We start from the raw sequence: 21173 nt of genomic DNA, 5'->3' as shown, positions 1-21173 counted from the left end.
GAGAGGCTATTTTTTTTTTTTTTTTTTTTTGAAAGGCAGTTACAGTTACAGACAGAGGCAGAGGCAAAGGTAGAGAGAGATCTTCCATCCAATGGTTCACTCCCCAAATGTCCACAACAGCAAGAACTGGGCCAATCTGAAGCCAGGAGCCAGGAACTTCTTCTGGGTCCCCCATGGCAGGGCAGGGGCCCAAACACTTGAACCATCTTCCGCTGCTTTCCCAGGTGCAGTGGAGCAGTCGGAATATGAACTGGAACCCATATGGGATGTCGGCTCTGCAGGCAGCGGCTTTACCCACTACACCACAGCAGCCAGCTCCAAGAGAGGCCATCTTGAACAATCCAGGCTCACATACGCATTGAATGTAGCTGTCAAAGTAACTGCAGCTAAACAAAGAAAAGCAGAAGCACTCACAGAACTCTAAGAAATAACTGTCAATGCTCTGGACTGCTAAGTTTTAAGTAGTTTGCTAGACAGTAATAGGTAACTGGAACAAATCTGTTCAGAAAAATAACTTACTTTTAAAATTCATAAATTTCAATAATTCAATAGTACCTCAAAATGCTCCTTGATAATGTAGGCATTTGCAATTTTAACCTTGATACCTTCATAATCTCCAACATCACTAATGCAGATGGCATACCACTAAAAGTAGAAAAAAAAGAGGTATAAGGGCAGTTACTCTTAATGTTCCATTCAATACAAGAAAACAATGTCTACTCCTCTAAAGTCATTCTCATTCAATAAAAAGATATTGAGCATAAAGGCTGTATTAAACGTAGTGGATACTACAAAGCAAAGTGTACACTACAAGGCAAAGTGGACATGGGCCTCCAGGATCTTAGGGACAGAACATATGTATAGAGAATAATACAAGATAAAAGGTGGTGAATCATCTAAATTACCAACAAAAGAGGAATATGGATCATTTTTATGATCTTAGTAAAAATACAGAAAAATCTGTACTTGAATGATCATCATTTCACCTTCCATTATTCTCTTCTATGGAAGCTGCCTCTCCTATATCTGCTTTATTATAGAAAGAACAACCACATCACTTTATTGTGACCTTGTCTCCATAGCCATATTTGGACAACAGACCCAAATTTAGACAATCTGAGTTTATTCCCCAGGAAATAAACTAAACAGTATACAAGCTTCATAAGCTCAGGTGCTGTGGAACGTCACTAGACTTAAGATAAGAAAGGAGAGAAAAATTTATTGTGATAAAGACTTGCAGTTAACAGCAGACAGACAATGAGGAAGCCTCAGCACAATCAAATCATGTTTTTCCTTAAGGCCAAATGCATTCTGCTTTCGAGTTCTATTAAATACAACAGCTGCTCTAAGCAAATGCCCCTTCTTTTATGTTTGTTTTTAGCAGAATTATAATAAACAACCAAAATGACTTTAACACAACTTTTGTTTAAATCTATCCACTAAAATCTTTTATATTCTGATATAATTGAAAAAAAAAGTATAGTTTCTCTCTCTCTCTCTCACTCACTCACACACACACACACACACACACACCCGGATCTATAGACTATATGCTCATTTAAATTCCATTGGCAGCTTTCCAGTTGGCTGAATCAAGTTGACTTGAAGGGTCATACAGTGTTTCAAACTTGGTGTCTGATCTGCTTCAATGTATCAGAGCTCAGGATAAAACCATCTTTGTGCATTTAACTATCATATCCATGTGAAGCAAACTCAAGCTTAAAGATGAATCCTAAAAATTTTACCCTTGACAAGATTGTCATTTACTTTACAAGGCTCTTCATTAATGATCATAGTAGCAAGAAATGATGTGATCACAGATTTTGTTTCCAAAATATCTGTAATTTTTTCAATTTCCAAAATGTTTAGTGAGCTGGCATTTTTAAAGAAAAGCTTTGTTTTAAATAGATACTCTAGTCAAGAAGGAGCAATAGATACCAGAGTTCCCCTTCTGTCTGAAATACTACAAAAGAAAAAAAGGTAGAAAATATGTAAGAAATAAAGATTTTCAAGATATTAGACCAAGGCAACAGTGACACCTTGGAGACAAGAAATGAGTAAATGGCTGGTGGTGTGGCACAGTGGGTTATGCTGCTACTGGCAATTCTGCTAATCCCATAATGGAGTGCTGGTTCAACTTCTGGCTACTATGCTCCTGATCTGGTTTGCAGCTCTGGATCCTATAGAATGTTGGTTCAAGTCCCGGCTACTCAGCTCCCAATCCAGCTCCCTGCTGATGTAACTAGGAAGCAATGGATGATGGCTACAGTACTTGGCCCCCTGTCACCCATGTGGAAGACTAGGATGGAATGTCTGGATTTAGCTTGGCCAAGCCCTGGCTGTTATAGCCATTTGCGTAGTGCAGCATACAGATGGAAAATATCTCTCACTCTGTCTCTGTCTGCTTTTTAAATGAATGAATGAATAAGTAATAAGTAAATCTTTTTAAAACAAATCAGATGAGCATCATCAATGCCCCACCTAACTACTGAGAGATTTTCATGCTGCAGCCCAGGGAGAGTATAAAGAGGCCAATGCTGACAATCTCCCTAGTTTGAGGAGATAAAACCAGAAGTCTATGGATAGAGTTAGCAGGACAGAAAACTGTGCAGGAAAATGCTTCCCCCTCAAGAGCTAAAAATCCAGAAAAACGTGAAAGGCATCCAAGTATTCACCTGAATAAAGAGCACCACTTGTATGTGAAAAAACTATGTCAAAATAGGAAAAGAGCTACCTAAAAGGACTAGAAGCCCAGAGTGCACAAAGGGCTGGGTATAGCAACTGTGGGAAAACAGCAATCCTAGATTAAATACTGCGCTAGTTCTGCCTAACCAACCTTAAAGCAAAATCTAAAAGAATCAAAATTTTTCTAAGTAATTCAGTCATGTGTCAGAATGCAGGTCAGGACTGTATTTTTTCCCCCAAAAAACCTTTTGTTTAAGGAATACAAACTATATGCATTTCATAAATACAATGTTAGGAACATAGTGATTCCTCCCACCATACTTCTTCCTACCTCTCCTATTCGCATTATTTTTTTAATAAGATCTATTTTCAATAAATTTATACACATATTACTAACTCTATACTAAGCGTTCAACAAATAGTATGGGGAAAAAAAAAAAAAAAACTGTTCCTCAACAGTCCAGACAAAGACTGTTCAAAGTTACTTCATCTCAAAGTGTCAATTTTACTTCCATAGATTACCTTTGAGGTGCTCTATTACTTATCACAGCTCAGGGAGAACACATGGTATTTGTCCTTTTAGGACTGGCTTATTTCACTAAGTATGATTTTTCCAGTTTCATCCACTTTGTTGCAAATGACACCCAGTTTTTTCTTTTACCACTGTGTGGTATTCCATGGTGTACATATCCCGTAATTTCTTTATCCAGTCCTCAGTTGGTGGACATTTGGTTTAATTCCATATCTTAGCTAATGTGAATTGAGCTGCAATAAACATGGGGGTACGGATCATCTTCATTCATTTCCAGAAATTTTTTGACTTCTCTTTTGATTTCTTCTTTGACCCACTGTTCATTCAGGAGCATGCTCTTCAGTCTCCATGTGTTCACATGTGATTTAGAGATTCTTCAGTTGTTGATTTCCAGCTTCATTCCATTGTGATCAGGGAAGATGCATGGTATAAGTTCAATTTTTTTTTTTAATTTGCTGAGACTTGCTTTATGGCCTAGTATGTGGTCTATCATAGAGAAAGTTCAATGCACTAATCAGAAGAAAGTGTATTTTGGGGCTGGTGCTGTGGCGCAGTGGGTTAATGCCCTGGCTTGAAGTGCCGGCATTCCATATGGGCACCGGTTCAAGACCCGGCTGCTCCACTTCTTGTCCAGCTCTCTGCTATGGCCCGGGAAAGCAGTAGAAGATGGCCCAAGTCCTTGGGCCCCTGCACCCGCATGGGAGACCCAGAAGACGCTCCTGGCTCCTGGCTTTGGATTGGCACAGCTCCGGCCATTGCAGCCATCTGGGGATTGAACCATAGGACAGAAGACCTCTCTCTCTCTCTCTTTCTCTGCCTCTCCTCTCTCTGTGTAACTCTGACTTTCAAATAAATAAATAAATCTTTAAAAAAAAGAAGAAGAAAGTATATTCTGCAACTGTGGGGTGAAAAGTTCTGTAGATATGCCAGTGCCGTGGCTCAACAGGCTAATCCTCCGCCTAGCAGTGCCAGCACACTGGGTTCTAGTCCCAGTCAGGGTGCCGGATTCTGTCCCGGTTGCGCCTCTTCCAGGCCAGCTCTCTGCTATGGCCCAGGAGTGCAGTGGAGGATGGCCCAAGTGCTTGGGCCCTGCACCCCATGGGAGACCAGAATAAGCACCTGGCTCCTGGCTTCGGATCAGCGTGGTGCGCCGGCCGCAGCAGCCATTGGAGGGTGAACCAACGGCAAAGGAAGACCTTTCTCTCTGTCTCTCTCTCTGTCCACTCTGCCTGTCAAAAAAAAAAAAAAAAAAAAGAAAAGAAAGAAAAGTTCTGTAGATATCTGTTAGGTCCATTTAGTCTATAATGTCAATGAGCTCTGTTGTTTCTTTTTTTTGATTTTCTATCTGGTTGATCTGACCATGGCTGAAACTTACTTCAATAAAAAAATTGAAAACAGGTGTCCACATAAAAACTTGCACACTAGTCTTTATAGCAAGAATATTCATAACAAACAAAATATGGAAAAAATGTAACTGCCCATCAATGTAACTGCCCATCAACTGATAAATGCATGAAAAACGGCATATCCATTTGATGGAATATTACTCAGCTAAAAAAAGGGAATGAATTATTGTCCATGCTCAACATGGATGAATCTTAAAAATATTACACTTAGTTAAAGAAGTCAGACCAGAAAAGGCAACATATTGGCAATTTCATAGAGAAAGTAGATTAGTACTTGCCAGGGAGTGGGAGGAGGGAGGAATTCAGAGTAATTGGTAATGTACTACAGTTTACTTTCTGAGGTAACTGAAGTATTCTCAAACTAGACAGTGCCGATGGTTGTACACTATGGTGAACATGCTAAAAAGCACTATGTGTATACTATAAAATTGTGAATTTTATTAATGCAAAGTATATTTTAATAAAAATGCTACCAAAGACATGAAAATAAAATAAAAGCAAGAGCTATCACCTGCCTATAAAGAATGCATATTAAAAGACACAAATTCTGAGTTAAAAATTAAATGATATTGGTCAGGAACAGGCAAGGAAAAAAGCAAGTGAAGACAAGGATTACCATACTAACGTTAATCAAAAGAAACTGCCTACATTAATATCAAAGTAGATCGTAAAACAAAGCATATTTCTAGACATAAAGAGATTCATTTTACAAGGATAAAGGGGTTGATTCACCAAGAAAACTGAAACATAATGTTTATATCCCTAATATAGTACTTTAAAATATTTATAGTAGACACTGTAAAAATTAATAGAACTGCAAAGAAAAAGACATATGTACAATTATACTTGGACAGTCCAACACTCCTCTCTCAGTAACTTTTAGAACAGCAGACAAAAAATCAATAAGATTTTGGAAGACTCAACATTATCAACCAACTTGCTCTAAATGACATTTGTAAGATACTCCTAACAGCTGTGCACAAAGAACATTTACAAAAATGGAATATATAAATATTTATTTATATTCTGAGTTATAAAAGAAAGCCTCAAATTTAAAAGAATTTGTTTTATCCTTTTATATTGGCCACCAGTGGTTCTATTGGGATAAGAGGGAGGACATTAAACGTAAAACAGCATTTGGAAACCTGAGGGTTAAGAATTTGATTGTGGAGGCTGATGCTGTGGCGCAGTGGGTTAAAGCCCCGGCTGGAAGAGCTGGGATCTCATATGGGCACTGGTTCTAGTCCTGGCTGCTCCCCTTCTGATCCAGCTCTCTGCTATGGCCTGGGAAAGCAGAAGATGGCCCAAGTCCCTGGGCCCCTACACCCATGTGGGAGACCTGGAAGAAGCTCCTGGCTCCTGACTTAGGATCAGCTCAGCTCCGGCCGTCGTGGCCATTTGGAGAGTGAAACAGCCGATGGAAGACCTCTCTCTCTCTCCTCTGCCTCTCTCTGTAACTCTTTCAAATAAATAAGAATAAATCTTAAAAAAGAAAAAAAAAAGAAGAAGAATTTGGCTGTCACAATGACTCAGTGAGGGAGGGAGTGCTTTACCAAGGGCAGTCCAATGTGATTAAGAAATGTCCTAACCCTAGATGCTAACAACCTCCCCTAAACTCACCCTAGTCTATTGTAAATACTTTGTTTTGTTTGTAGAGATTTATTTGAAAGGAAAAGTTACAGAGGGAGGGAGGGAGACAGGGAGACAGGGAGGGATGGAGGGAGGGAGGGAGAGAGAGAGAGAGAGAGAAATAGAGAAATATCTTCCATCCTCTGATCACTCTCCAAATGGCCACAATAGCCAGGACTGGGTCAGGCTGATGCCAGGAATCTATAGAGTTGTATCTCTGAGTCTTCTATATTGAGCCATCTTCCTCTGTCTTCCCAGGCAGATTAGCAGGGAGGTGAGTTGGAAGTAGCCAGACTCCTACCAGCTCTCATATCGGACCCCAGGACCACAGGTAGTGGCTTATCTTGCTGTACTAAGCCAGCCAGGAAAAACATTGTTCTAAACCCCCTAGAAAATCCAGAAACTAGCTAAGTTACATGTGAAAAGTCATATACTAGGCCCGATGTTATGGGGTAGCAAGTAAAGTCACTACCTCCAGTGATGGTATCCCATACAGGTGTTGGTTGAAGTCCCGGCTGCTTCATTTCTTATCCAGCTCCATGCTTATGCACCTGGAAAAGCAGTGGAGGATGGCCCAAGTGCTTGGGCCCCTGCACCCATGTGGAAGACCCGGAAGAAGCTCCTGGCTCCTGGCTTTGGACTAACCCAGTTCCAGCTGTTGTGGCCATTTCGGGAGGAACCAGTGTATGGAACATTTCTCTCTCCCTCTCTTTCTCCTTCTCTCTGTAACTCTACCTTTCAAATAAATAAATAAATCTTTAAATAAAAAAGTCATATACTAGTCAGTCTCAGTATTTAATATATACTGGTATATTACTACTTCTACATAAAATAGAAATATAATGTGATAAAAATGAGAAATTTTTTGACAAGTGCTTGTATTTCTAGAAATAGGAAATTAATGAAATGATTATCACATTTGTTTAAAATTAAGCATTAAGAAAAGTAATTTATCAAACATTAATGAGGGTAAACTAAATGTTTAAGAAGCAAAAAACTACTTATTTTGAAAAATGTTATAAAAATAAATTTCTTCCCTTCTTAAAAATAGAATTTTTCTTCCTTATGTACATTAGATTACACAGCAATGTACCCCTCAGTACACAACAGCTTAGTCACTTTAAGCAACTCACCTTATGAGCTGCAAAACTTGATTCATTTTTTTCTAGTGCTTTTTTTGCATACTCTAGGGCTTCATACACCAATCGCTTTTTCTCCTCTTCTGAGGTCCCGCTAAGCTGAGCTATATCACGTGATGCCCGTGCCAAACGCCACAGTAACTCTGCATCTTCACTAATTTGAAATGAAAAAACAACTATTTCAGCTCATACTTAAAAATTATTAAAGCACACCTCACTAATATATACATTATGAGCTCACAGTTTAGTTACGAAATAACAAGCAACAGGATATCCAAAATCATTATTCATAATGCTAAATTTTTTGTATATAGAACTGTTATTTGCAAAAATTTTTATAAAAATATTCATTGTTATTCACAAACATTAACTTACCTGTAGTATTTAAAATAAAAACACCATAGAAAATATGTACTTGACGGCCGGCGCCGTGGATCAACAGGCTAATCCTCCGCCTTGCGGCGCCGGCACACTGGGTTCTAGTCCCGGTTGGGGCACCGGATTCTATCCCGGTTGCCCCTCTTCCAGGCCAGCTCTCTGCTATGGCCCGGGAAGGCAGTGGAGGATGGCCCAAGTCCTTGGGCCCTGCACCCCACGGGAGACCAGGAGAAGCACCTGGCTCCTGCCTTCGGTTCAGCACGGTGCGCTGGCCGCAGCGCGCCGGCTGCAGCGGCCATTGGAGGGTGAACCAACAGCAAAGGAAGACCTTTCTCTCTGTCTCTCTCTCTCTCTCACTGTCCACTCTGCCTGTCAAAAATTAAAAAAAAAAAAAAAAGAAAGAAAATATGTACTTGAATAAATGCTTGCTCCATACAATTCAATATATAACATAAAGTTTGACCTCCTGGGGCCAGCACTGTGGTGCAGCAGATTAAGCCAAGGCCTGTAGCGCCGGCATCCCATACAGGCGCCGGTTAGAATCCCAGCTGCTCCACTTCTGATCCAGCTCTCTGCTAATGTGCCTGGAAAAGCAGTGGAAGATGGCCCAAGTACTTGGTCCCCCTGCACCCACGTGGGAGACCTGGAAGAGGCTCCTGGCTTCGGTCTGGCCTAGTGCCAGCCATTGCAGCCATTTGGAAAGTGAATGAGCAGATGGAAGATCTGTCTCTTCTTTTCTGTCTCTTCTTTTTTCTTTCAAATAAACAAATCAATCATAGGAAAAAAAAGTCTGCCCTCCCTAGCACTGTGCTTCATACAACTCACTAACTGGTTTATACAGTACCATTAAATACATAAACTTTATAACAAGGTCATATCCTAAACAAACAAAATTATCCAAACTACGGCACCTGGCACAGAATAGGTATGTGACAAATATCTGTTAATGAATGGATGAACGAATATAACGCAATCTAAAAGAAAATCCTATGTGTAAATGACATGACATGATGCATGGTTTATTTCGAGTAAGAGCACTAGACTCCTGGAAGAACTGTTACTTCAATCTAACTATAGAAAATAAGAAATGGTCAATAAATTAGTAACCACAATTAACAGAAATATTTTTAAAATTTTGCATTCAGTTTTATAAAATGTTTGTGTTTAAACCTTTTTTTTACAAAAACAATAAAATTTTGAATCCAAAGATAGTGATAACATATTTGTTATTCAATTTATCACTGAAATGACTATACAATGTCAAACCAGCCATCTCAAGTTACTAAAGGGAAAAATGCAGAAGGCAAGACTATCTTTTAGATATCTATGAAGAGAAATTGATGGATCTTGAGGGAAAACTTGACTTCAGGAATCTAAGAAAGTTAGCTGAAAATGACCTATTATTTTTAGTTTAGGAGATGAGCTGAATTAGTGATCTGGAAATGAAACTTAGCCTTATTTGACACATGCCAAGGGTTGAGTTTCCCTCCACCCCTATCCTCCAAGAAAAGTGAGTAAATATTGATTATGCTAGACTAAACATACAGTCCAATACTAAAAGTAGAAAAAGAAGGTATTTCTGGTTTCTCTGAAAGATTGGTCCTCTAAAGTGATATACACTTAATGGGATATACAATCATTCTAAATCCTAGGGAATTCATTTAAATCTTACACCAATAAGAAATTACTTTAAAAAGACAGATACATATACAATATAGATAGATAGGGTAAACATATTCGACGACTTCTTGTATGAAACCAAGCAAAACTAAGGGCCAGCGCTGTGGCTCACTTGGCTAATCCTCTGCCTATGGCACCGGCACCCCGGGTTCTAGTCCCAGTTGGGGCACCTGGTACTAGTCCCGCCTGCTCCTCTTCCAGTCCAGCTCTCTGGGAAGGCAGTGGAGGATAGCCCAAGTGCTTGGGTCCCTGCACCTGCATGGGAGACCGGGAGGCTTTGGATCGGCGCAGCGCCCTAGCAGCCATTAGGGGAGTGAACCAACAGAAGGAAGACCTTTCTGTCTCTCACTGTCTGTAACTCTACCTGTCAAATAAAAAAGAATTAAAAAAAACAAGCAAGATTGAAAAATGGGAAAGAAGTTTCAACATTCCATTAGAATGAATAAGAACCACTTTTTTCTAAACCAGTAATACAAGTAACAATTTTCAGTTTTTAATGTAAAAAAGAAACTGTATACTATAACTTAAATGCTAAGAAACAGTATTTTGAAATAAAAAGTGAAATAATCCATTACAAAAATTTCAGGGATTAAGGATGACTTTAATCATTAACAACACAAAAATTTTCAAGAAACTATAAAGCCATATCTATACCACTTTGCCTACCTTTCCTTGTATTGAGTTAGCAACTGATAAAGTTTCTCTGTTTCTCCACTTTCATACAGGTAGTCTGCTTGTTCAAGAACTTCTTCAACTTCAAAGATTATGAGAGAAAAAAGGCAGTAAAATTGGTTTTCCCAAGTCAGGTGGCAATACTTCTAAGAAACATAAACACTTTTATATATAAACAAATGAAATAAGATAGAAAAATCACCTGTAAAATTCTGTAAGATTCTGAGGAATCTAGATGAAAGTATAGTAAAAACAAATACAAAGCTATGGTAATAAGTGATTTATTGAAAACTAAAAATTAGAAAACTTATTCTGATCCTGAGGAAATATGATAGATTCTTTTTTAATGAAAAAAAGTGTTTTTCTGTGAGAAATTTTGGTCTATATACCCACTAGGCAGACAAAATCTTTATTGTGGTGCTGTTATGTATCATCCATTATACAAATGACGATGTAACTTATCACTTGCAGCACTAAATGTGGAATGAAACATTGTTTTACTAGATTCCCATATGACCTAACATATACACAGACATTGTTAAGGAAAAATGTGAACTGTCATCAAGAACTGAGAGGAAGTCAATAACACTGGAATCTCATTGGTATTACATTCCAGTCAACTCACAACTAGTACATATGTGACTACAAAATACACAAGCCTTATTAGAAGTATAATACCATAAAGAAAAGCCTTACTACTTACTGAAAAACAAGTTTCAATTTCAGAAAATCCCAATTGCTACTTAGGAACACACACAATTTTGTCATCTGTATTTGACTACTTAATCCTACTTACAAGCCAACACTGCAATGTTTAGTTTCTTTATTATTTATCAGTTTATTTAAGTTTTTTATTTTTTAAATTTTTAAATAATTTTTTAAGACTTATTTATTTGAAAGGTAGAATTAGAGAGAGGAAGAAGACAGAAAAATCTTCCATCCGCTGGTTCACTGCCCAAATGGCTGCAACATTGGGAGCTGCACCCATCCACAGTCAGGAGCCAGGAGCTTCAACCAGGTCTCACTTGGGTATAGGAGCCCAAGCACTTGGGCCATCTTTCACTGCTTTCCCAGGCACATTAGCAGAGAGCTAGATCAGAAGTAGAGCAGCTGGGACTTAAATGTATCCATATAGGACGCCAGCACTGCAGACAGCAGCCTTAACCCACAATGCCACGAACACTGGCCCCAATTTTTTAATAATTTTTAAAAATATGTATTTATTTGAAATGCGGAGTTACAGAGAGAGGGAGAGACAGAGAAACACACAGAGAGTGAGAGAGCAAGTCATCTTTCATCTGTTGGATCAATCAATCCCCAAATGGCTTGACTGGTGGGGGCTGGACCAGGCTGAAGCCAGAGGCCTGGAATTCCATCTGGGTCTCCCACATGGGTGGCAGGGGCCCAAGCACTATGCCACCTTCAGCTGCTTTCCTAAGTGCATGACCATAGAGCTGGATTGCCAGTAGAATAGCTAGACTCAAAACAGCAGCCACATGGGATGCTGGCATCACAGGCAGAGGCTTAATCCAATATACCACCATGCTGGCCCGTTTGAAGCTTTTAAAAAATTAAAATCTAGGGGTCGGCGCTGTGGCATAGCAGGTAAAGCCACTGCCTGCAGTGCCTGCATCCCATATGGGTGCTGGTTCGAGTCCCAGCTTCTCCACTTCCAATCCATCTCTGTGCTACGGCCTGGGAAAGCAGTAAAAGATGGTTCAAGTCCTCAGGCCCCTGCATCTGCATGGGAGACCCCGAAGAAGCTCCTGGCTCCTGGTTTTGGATCGGCCCAGCTCCTGCTACTACAGCCATTTGGGGAGTGAATAAGCAGATGGAAGACCTCTCTTTCCCTGCCTCTGCCTCTCAGTAACTTCCAAATAAATAAGTAAATCTTAAAAAAAAAAAAATTTAAATCTAGGCCAGCAAAAAATCTATGATATCTATGACATGATAATTTATGTGAAATATTTTTTAACATAATCATGCAAACATATTAATGGACAAAAAATGACAGTAGCAAAAAAACTAAAATAACGAGTTTTTTTCCCCTCAATAATCCTAACTTCAATCTGTTTAGGCACTGTGGAATTTAATAATTTTCAAATGGTTGGTTAACTTTCTAAAGATTGCTTCCATGCAATTCTATGTTATATTTTTACATGAAAATTTTGTGTTTTGGCTGATTCTCAGAAGTCTTCATTTCAACAGCCCAAAGATTCTTATAAAGAATAAGTAATAACTTTAGCATCATTAGCTGATATTTGTGATAGGTAGAATAATGGCCCCCAAAGATGTCCATAGGAAATTATCCTGGATTATCCAAGGCCCAATGTAAATGCAAAGGTCCTTAAAAGAGGAAGAGAAAGGAAGAAAAGTCAGACAAGAAGATATGACAATGGAAACAAGGTCAGAAGGATGAGACAGCTGGCTCTGAATATACAGTAAGGGAACATTCAGCCAAGGAATGTGGAAAGCTCATCTAGAAGATGAGAAAATTAAGGGACAGGATTCTCCTCCAGGACCTTGGAAGGTCCCTAGCAGCCCTATCAACACTTTGATTTTAGCCACTGAGACCCATTTTGGACCTCTGAACTACAGAACTGTTAACAAGTCTGTACTGCTTCAAGTCCTTAAGTATTTTACAGCACTGACAGAAAACTAACACAACAGTAATGAAATATGGTTATCTGGCTTATTTAAATGGGTATTCTAAGTATCAAAGTTAATTTTATTCAAATAATCTGACTCCCTATAACTGATTATTGCTCAAAACAGGAATTCTACTTCTCATCACCCAAGCAATTAAAAGAAAACTGTAGAAATTTAGTGAATAAGCTTTGTCGTGTATATTATTTTGTAACATCTCAAATTACTGAGCTCTAATATCTTTATTCTACAGTATAGTTCTATATGGCATCCCAGGCTGTGTGTACATGTATGTGTATATAGATAGGTAATTTATTTGCCTGATTTTAAATTTTATAAATCATACAATGTATAATTTATAAGAAAAATTACACTTACTAAAGTACTACAGACTCAGATTGGCCCTAGGTGGGAGCATGTAGACTACTCCACGTATCTGCGGATCAGCTGACGTTTTACTTAATGCTCTGTACTTTCCTGAAAATATTTTCAAAATAAGCTGTTACTGACAAAAAGAGATAGATATACTCTATAAAATGGATGAAAGTTTTAAAATGAATAGTTTCAACTTAAGCAATGAGTAGTTTTTCCTAAGACAGCTGAAATGTCAATTAACCTGCAACAGTACAGTGACATCTTAAACTTAGTCTCAAATGAATATGCATTAGATGATAATTCTTAATAGTTTTTTTAAAGAAAGAAATGTCAATGATGTAATAAACTGCATATGTATTCATTTGGTTTTCTAGTATTTCTCTTTTCTTTTTCTTTTTTTTTAATTTATTTACTTATTTGAAAGAGTTACAGAGAGGCAGAGAAAGAGAAAGAGAGAGAAAGAGAAAGAATCTTCCACCTGCTGTTTGCTGTTTCACACCCCAGATGGCTACTTCAGCCAGGGCTGGGCCAAGCTGAACCTAGGAGCCAGGAGCTTCTTCCAGGTCTCTCACGTGGGTGGCACTTGGGCCATCTCCCACTGCTTTCCCTCGTGCCATCAGCAGGGAGCTGGATTGGAAGCAGGGCAGCCAGGACACAAACTGACACACATGTATAGGACGCCAGTGTCGAATGCAGTGGCTTTACCTGCTATGTCACAATGCTGGCCCCTAGTATTTCTTTTTTTAATTGTACTCTAGCCATGTGAGAGGTATCAGGACAAAAATAAAATACTCCTTAGATATTCCTCTAACAAGCACAATTCCTCATTTCTTAAGTTTTTTTTATAGAAGATTTAAAAACTAGAAAGATCTCAGTATCTAGATCCAAGGCTCTAAGTAGCAACATCATCAAAACAAGGCAAATCTTTCACAATAGAATTACTATTTAGCAATACTAAAAGTGGCACCCTCAGAGATGCCCTTAAGTAATATAAATGAATATAAATGACGAAGCACTGATCTCATTTTGCAGGTTTATCAATAGAGGAATTTTTAAAGAAGTATATGAAAAGCAAGACAACTGCAGTGATTTATGATCCTTTTTTGCAAGTTGGGCATATCCAATTAACTAATCTTTTAAGCATTACACAATTACACAAGGGAACTTTCACATACAACACAACAGTACTGTGAATGGATTAGAATATCTGGGTTTTTTTTTTGTTGTTGTTGTTTGTTTGTTTTTGGATAGGCAGAGTTAGACTGTGAGAGAGAGACAGAGAGAAAGGTCTTCCTTTTCCGTTGGTTCATCCCACAAGTGGCCGCTACAACCGGCGCTCTGTGCTGATCCAAAAGCCAGGAGCCAGGTGCTTCCTCCTGGTCTCCCATGGGGTGCAGGGCCCAAGCACTTGGGCCATCCTCCACTGCACTCCCAGGCCACAGCAGAGAGCTGGACTGGAAGAAGAGCAACCAGGACAGAACCAGCGCCCCAACCGGGACTAGAACCCAGGGTGCTGGCACCATAGGTGGAGGATTAGCCTAGTGAGCCATGGTGCCAGCAGAGTATCTGTTTTTTTAAGGGGGGTTAATATTGTCGATTTGAAAGAAATAATAAAATAATTCCTACTGTTCCTTTAGTTACTGTTAACAAGTGTGCATCTGGTACCACCTTGTAGTCAATATAGGCATAGTACTAGCTAAACAATCCTATATTACCATTCAGTTGGAAAGTCAGTAACATACGTGCTTTTAAAACTTTAATTAAATTTTTAAAAACTGCTATTTCAGAATGCAATTTAGTCCCAGCAATTACAAGAGGAAAAAGCTTTTGAACTGGTTTCAATGAACATGAAGCAAATCTAAAGAGATATGAGGTAGAAGTTTTAATGAATGAAACCTGAAGACCAATTCATAAAACATACAGCAAATAGAAGAGAGATATATAACAAAGCAAAATTTCTCAGAAGCAATAGTTATATTTTTGTAGAAATGTGTGCCATTTTCTAAATAAAAAATTGTTTCTCTATTTTATCAATGTTTTTTCAAGTGCTATGGGCTGTAAGCTCACAAACTATATGGACTACCTCATTCAACCACCCATAAAGTGAGGGGTTTTGTTTGTTTGGTTTAAGAAACTAAAGCTAGATGGGAGTCATGGCACACTGCGTTAAGCCACCACTACAATGCCAGCACCATATATATCTTTAAAAACAAAACAAAGAAACTAAAGCTATAGTCATATGTAAAACAGGATGGATTTTCCTCAAAGGCTAAAAATAGGACTATCATTGATTCCAGTAACTCCACTTTTGAGTATACTTCTCCCACATGCATAAATTGAAATCTGAAATCCACATCACTATGAAGTACTCCCATTTCCAACACTTAGGAAAGTGTAAAATCTTGTGACCTTTTCTGTAAAGTACTAAAAGCACACTGAAACTATGAATGATAGATGCAAAAGAGACATAAAAAGATAAAGGTCTTAAACTATGACACTGATTTTACAGTTTAACTTCGGGGGCTGGTGCTGTGGTATAGCGGGTAAAGCCACTGCCTGCAGTGCTGGCTTCCCACATGAATGCCAGTTCAAGACCCAGCTGCTCCACTTCCAATCCAGCTCTCTGCTATGGCCTGGGAAAGCAGTAGAAGATGGCCCAAGTCTTTGGGCTCTAGCACCTACGTGGGAGACCCATAAGAAGCTCCTGGCTCCTGGCTTTGGATTGGTGCAGCTCTGGCTGTTGTGGCCAACTGGAGAGTGAACCAGCAGATGGAAGACCTCCCTCTCTCTCTCTCTCTCTGCCTTTCCTCTCTGTGTAACTATGACTTTCAAGTAAATAAATAAATCTTTTTTAAAAAAAAAGAAAGTTTAACTTTTTGAGCTTCTTTTCAAAAATTCACACTATAATGTGGTAATAAAACTGTGAAAATTAAAATTATGATGAAAAGTCTAGGGAGTTTTAAAAAGATAATTAATGTAACTATTTTCCAGAATATGTCATTGAGCCAGTAACAAAACTGCTTTGTCCTTCGTGAAAACAATACGACCTCAAAAATGAAAAGCATAACAGTTTTCAATTATGTGCATTATTAAAAGACAAGATAGCTGTGTAAAAAAGAAATCAGTATGTAGGTAGTAATTTTTTGGCATTATTCTCAAATTCTTCTATCAAAACTTTAAAGACCACCTATTCAAAATCAAATATCTACTTTTTCCACAATCAACTTCTTTATGATGAAAAAGGACTGTGAAAATCTATAAGGATTAACCCACAAATTAAAGTGGTATTTCAGGGACTGGCACTGTGGTACAGCGGGTAAAACCGCCACCTGCAGTGTTGCCATCCCATAGGGGTGCCGGTTAAAGTCCTGGTTGCTCCTCTTCCGATCCAGATGTCTGCTAAGATCTGGGAAAGCAGTAGAAGATGGCCCAAGTCCTTGGGCCCCTGTAGCCATGTGGGAGACCCGGAACAAGATCCTGGCTCCTGGCTCCAGATCGGCACAGCTCCAGCCATTGCAGCCATTTTGGGAGTTAACTAGCAGATAGAAGACCTTTCTCTCTGTCTTTCTCTCTCTCTGTAACTCTACCCCTCAAATAAATAAATCTTTAAATAAATGGTACTTCTATAATATATTGAAATTTTGATTCTGTCTATACGGACAACTGGTTTAATTAAATTCAATGTTTTTTTTTTTTTTAAATTGGCATGTCTTAACATTATTTACCTATCTGTATTAGGCCAAATAAAAATCTAATGGAATTTTTTAAGTTTTCAACAATTGATAAGCTACATTCCGTCTGTAAATAAAAAACTTCTATCTCAAAGTACTAGAGCTTTTTCTTCAATTTATTAAAGAGAAATAAAATCATTATTCTGTCATTATAAAGCAGAATTTTTCTATAAAACAAACTTTTTCTGTAAAGATCCATAAAGTAAATATTTTAGGCTTTGTGGACCACACATAGTCTCTGTGGCAATTCTTTCTTTTTTTAAACCTACAATCCCACAATCTTAACTCTTTAAAAAAAAAAAAGGTAAAACATTCTTAGCTCATGAGTCCTACAAAATTTAAAGAAGTGATGGCTTATTTTATCATTGAAGCAGTCTGTTTCCAGAAAGAACTATACATATGTGCATTTATATTTAGCGTGTGTATGTATACATATTTATATACCCAAGTAGACTAATAAGTACAGTGAAAAATTAAAAAAAAAACAAAAAGAAATAAACCACAACAATCTTAATTTCTATATCAGTTTAAGATAACTATAGGATTAAAACAAGATAATTTACAAAATAAGTATTCCAGATATTTAATTTAGGTTTACCTTTAGCTGTGGCATGAACCACAGCAGTCTGAGAAATGAGTTGGTAAGTTTCAAAACCCAAGTAAGACAAGGCTGAGAAGAAAAGGCCTCTTTTTAAAGGTCCTGGATGTGCCAACACCTATGGAAACAATATAATTAGAATAATCAAACTTAGATAATTTGCATAAACTGGTACTCCAAACAAAAATTACATCAACTTTTTCCCCCACTCTCAAAGCAATCAATCATTAGAATACTAGAAGCTCAAAAATTACTACTTCAGCAAATCCCTCTTTAAAATTATATACCTTTGTAAGAAAAAGATACCATGTAGGAGGAAGTGGTAATTCATCTAAAAATCATCAGCATCACGCTAATAAGTGCTGGATTGGAAGAACTACAATTTATTTGTGGAGGCATGAATATTGTAAACTGTATGCAACAGGAGCAGGCATTTGGCATAGCAGTTGGGTCACTGCCTGGGATCACTACATCTCATATCAGAGTGCCTGGTTTTGAGCCCTGGTTCTTGCTTCCAGTGCAGCTGCATGCTGGTGTGCATTCTGGGAGGCAGAAGATGATGGCCCAAGCATCTGGATTCCTGCCACCCATGTGGCGACCCAGACTTCTGGCTTCATCATGGTACAGCCTGGCTGTTGTGGCCATTTAGGGAGAGATTCAGTAGATGGGAGATCCCTTGTCTTTCTCTGCTTATCAAACAATAATTGGATTTTAAAATGTACACAGCTTTAAGTGATGGTATCTTCAAAAGTCACCCATAAAACTTGTGGTTTCTAAGTAAATGATAAATAAAATAAAGAATATATCCAAACAGATTTGGAAGTTAGTTTTCACAATTATGGCCAGATTTTTGAGATGAATGTCAAAGGAAGAAATATGGGTACCATTTCAAAAACTCTTCCATTTCTACACAATTTTTCTTTCTAACATAGCATCATTTTCCCCTTCCTGTTGATTCATTCCCATCAGCATAAAAACCAGCCATACTATCCTTGTTGGAAAATAAGCTATATTATACCAATTCTTAAAAAAATAAAATAAAGCTTCCCCTTGACTCCACATCTCCTTCAATCTCACTTACCAACTTCTGTTTTTTGCAAAATTATTTTTTAAAATTTACTATGCTATCTCTACTTCTTCTCTTCACATTCTCTCTTGAACCCATACAAATTATGCTTTTCTACCCACAACTCCACTGATGGTATTCTAGACAATGCTATCAAGGATGTAGCTATGGGTTTTATATCTCATCCAAAATGCCTGGGACTAGACGTGTTTCGGATTTTTTACAATTTTGAAATAAGCTACATAAATACCATGAGATAGCTTGATATACCCAAGTCTAAACACAAAATTCATTTATATTTCATCTACACCTTAGGCTACCATATTTTTGTTGTGCCCAAGTTTTGCCTGTGGGTGCTCCAAAATTTTCAGATTTTCACATGAGAGATGTTCCACCAGTATTTCCTATGGTCAATTCTGAATTCTCATATTTCTTTATCTATCCACACCATTTGAAAATTTATCACTTACTCTTAAAAAAATGAATGGATGTTTAATTTTTAGAAGCAGCTTGATATATAATTGACATATAATAAACTGAACGTAAAGTGTACAATTTAAGATGTATGTATAAACCTATAAAACCATCATCACCACAATCAAGATGACATTCATATCCATCAACCTCAGAAGTTTCCTCTCTAATGCCCTTTTTCCAACACTTGCTGTTTTGTTACTCTAGAAATACTCCTCATTTTGCTTTTGAAATACTACTATCCTGAGATTCCTCTGTCTCAATGACTGTTCCTTCCCCTCTATTGGTTCCTCATTTCAATTTGCTGAATGCTTTGTTTTCTTGAGCATAAATATTCAAGATATGGCAAACAACTGGATTAAAAACAAATCAGTAGCAAAGTGGTAAACTAATTTTGTCATAATCACATTTTTAGCACTTACTTTTCAATGGAATATGGGCAGAGTACGTGTGTGCAGTAGTGATGCCTAGAGGGCAATATGAGGGGGCCAGCACTGTGGCATAGCAGGTAAAGCCACCACCTGCAGTGCCAGCATCCCTTATGGGCACCGGGTCAAGTCCCAGCTGCTCCACTTCCAATCCAGCTCTCTGCTATGGCCTGGGAAAGCAGTAGAAGATGACCCAAGTCCTTGGGTGCCAGCAAACACATGGGAGACCCAAAAGAAGCTCCTGGCTCCTGGCTTTGGATTGGCGCAGATCCAGCCACTGTGGCCAATTGGAGAGTAAACCAGTGGATGGAAGACCTCTCTTTTTCTCTCTGCCTCTCCTTCTGTCTCTAACTCTGACTTTCAAATAAATAAATAAATCTTAAAAGAAAATATGAGTTTATCAGTAAATATCTCTTTTTTATTATTTTGGCAGGGATATAAAATAGTAGAAAAGGTTATGTACACTACAGCAGCTTTAGGAAATTTGATGGAAAGAGTGTTCAACTTTCTCTGCTAAAATAATGCTAACAAATAAAATCTTAGCTTTCTTATAGGGAAGAAAATGGTGCCTCTGGGAAGCTGATAGAGATTGAGATAAATATTTCTCATTATAAATTAATTTACTAGCTGGCTCTTGCCAATTTGGTTAAGTGAAGCAACTTTTTTCTTATCTCTGGGAAAATAAGTAAAAATCATGTTTCTGGACTGAAAAACAAATTAAAAGAACCAGACTGCTTAAGGTGGGCGTCATGGTACAGCAGCTTGGGATGCCTTTATCTCGTGTCAGAATGCCAGCTGGAATCCAGCCCACACTGCTTCCAATCCAGCTTTCTGCTAATGCATCCTAGAAGCAGATGATGGCTCAAGCCTTGAGGCCCTGCTGCGCATGTAGGAGACTCTCACATGGCACTGCAGGGTGCTGGTGTTGCCCTGGCCCAGCCTTAGTTGTTGCAGGCATTTGGAGAATAGATCAGCTGATGGCAGATCTCTCTCTCTCTCTCTCTCTCTCTTCCTCTCTCTCTATCACTCTTTGAAAATTAATAAGCATTACAAAAAAGGATGCAGTGGCAATCTAAGACATTGATAACTTATGAGACTAAAACCATGAGAATATGCCATTTCACTTTGTACCTACAACACCCCACACGATACCTTTCATATAAGAGTTCTCCAAAAATATTTGTTGAACAAAAGAAGCAGACTCACTCTGAGATACACATTTCCTACAACGTGGACTGTACCAACCTTAGAGCCAAAATGAATTAAAATATATAAACTCATAATTAGATGGAAAGGATGTCACCATCCTCTACTGCTTTTCCTCTTAAAAATCCTGCCAGCTCCACTGTGGTCTAGTGGGTAAAGCCGCCACCTGCGGTGCTGGCATCCCACAAGGGTGCTGATTTGAGTCCCGGCCGCTCCACTTCCGATCCAGCTCTGTGCTATGGCCTGGGAAAGCAAAGAAGATGGCTCAAGTCCTTGGACCTCTGCATCTACGTGGGCTTCGGATTGGCACAGCTCTGGCCATTGCAGCCATCCGGGGAGTGAACCATCAGAAGGAAGACCTCTCTATCTGCCTGTCTCTCTGTAACTCTGCCTTTCAAATAAATTTTAAAAAATTTTGCCAGCTCCTCCTCCTGTTATAATTCTTCCATGATAAACTCTAGGTCTTCTTCTGGATTTATTAACTACTTTAATTTACCATGGCTTCAGTTACAACTATATGGCAGCCAG

At 38.5% G+C, this 21173-nt stretch overlaps 1 protein-coding gene across 2 annotated transcripts in view; it reads right to left on the bottom strand.

Annotated features, from left to right (window-relative positions):
- RMDN1 (regulator of microtubule dynamics 1) overlaps positions 1–21173 on the bottom strand; it is a 34815-nt gene that overhangs the window by 11749 nt on the left and 1893 nt on the right. For both annotated transcript variants that reach the window (XM_062188293.1, XM_062188294.1), the window contains exons 2-5: positions 17472–17589; positions 10116–10203; positions 7386–7545; positions 556–645 (exon numbers count right to left, since the gene is read on the bottom strand). In XM_062188293.1, coding sequence (XP_062044277.1) covers positions 556–645; positions 7386–7545; positions 10116–10203; positions 17472–17589 — 456 coding nt within the window. The remainder of the gene's footprint in view (positions 1–555; positions 646–7385; positions 7546–10115; positions 10204–17471; positions 17590–21173) is intronic.

Source organism: Lepus europaeus, chromosome 4 (genome assembly GCF_033115175.1).
Source record: "Lepus europaeus isolate LE1 chromosome 4, mLepTim1.pri, whole genome shotgun sequence".
Lineage (NCBI taxonomy): Eukaryota > Metazoa > Chordata > Mammalia > Lagomorpha > Leporidae > Lepus > Lepus europaeus.
Note: the sequence above shows the minus strand (reverse complement) of the source record. Positions and strands in the feature narration are given on the sequence as shown.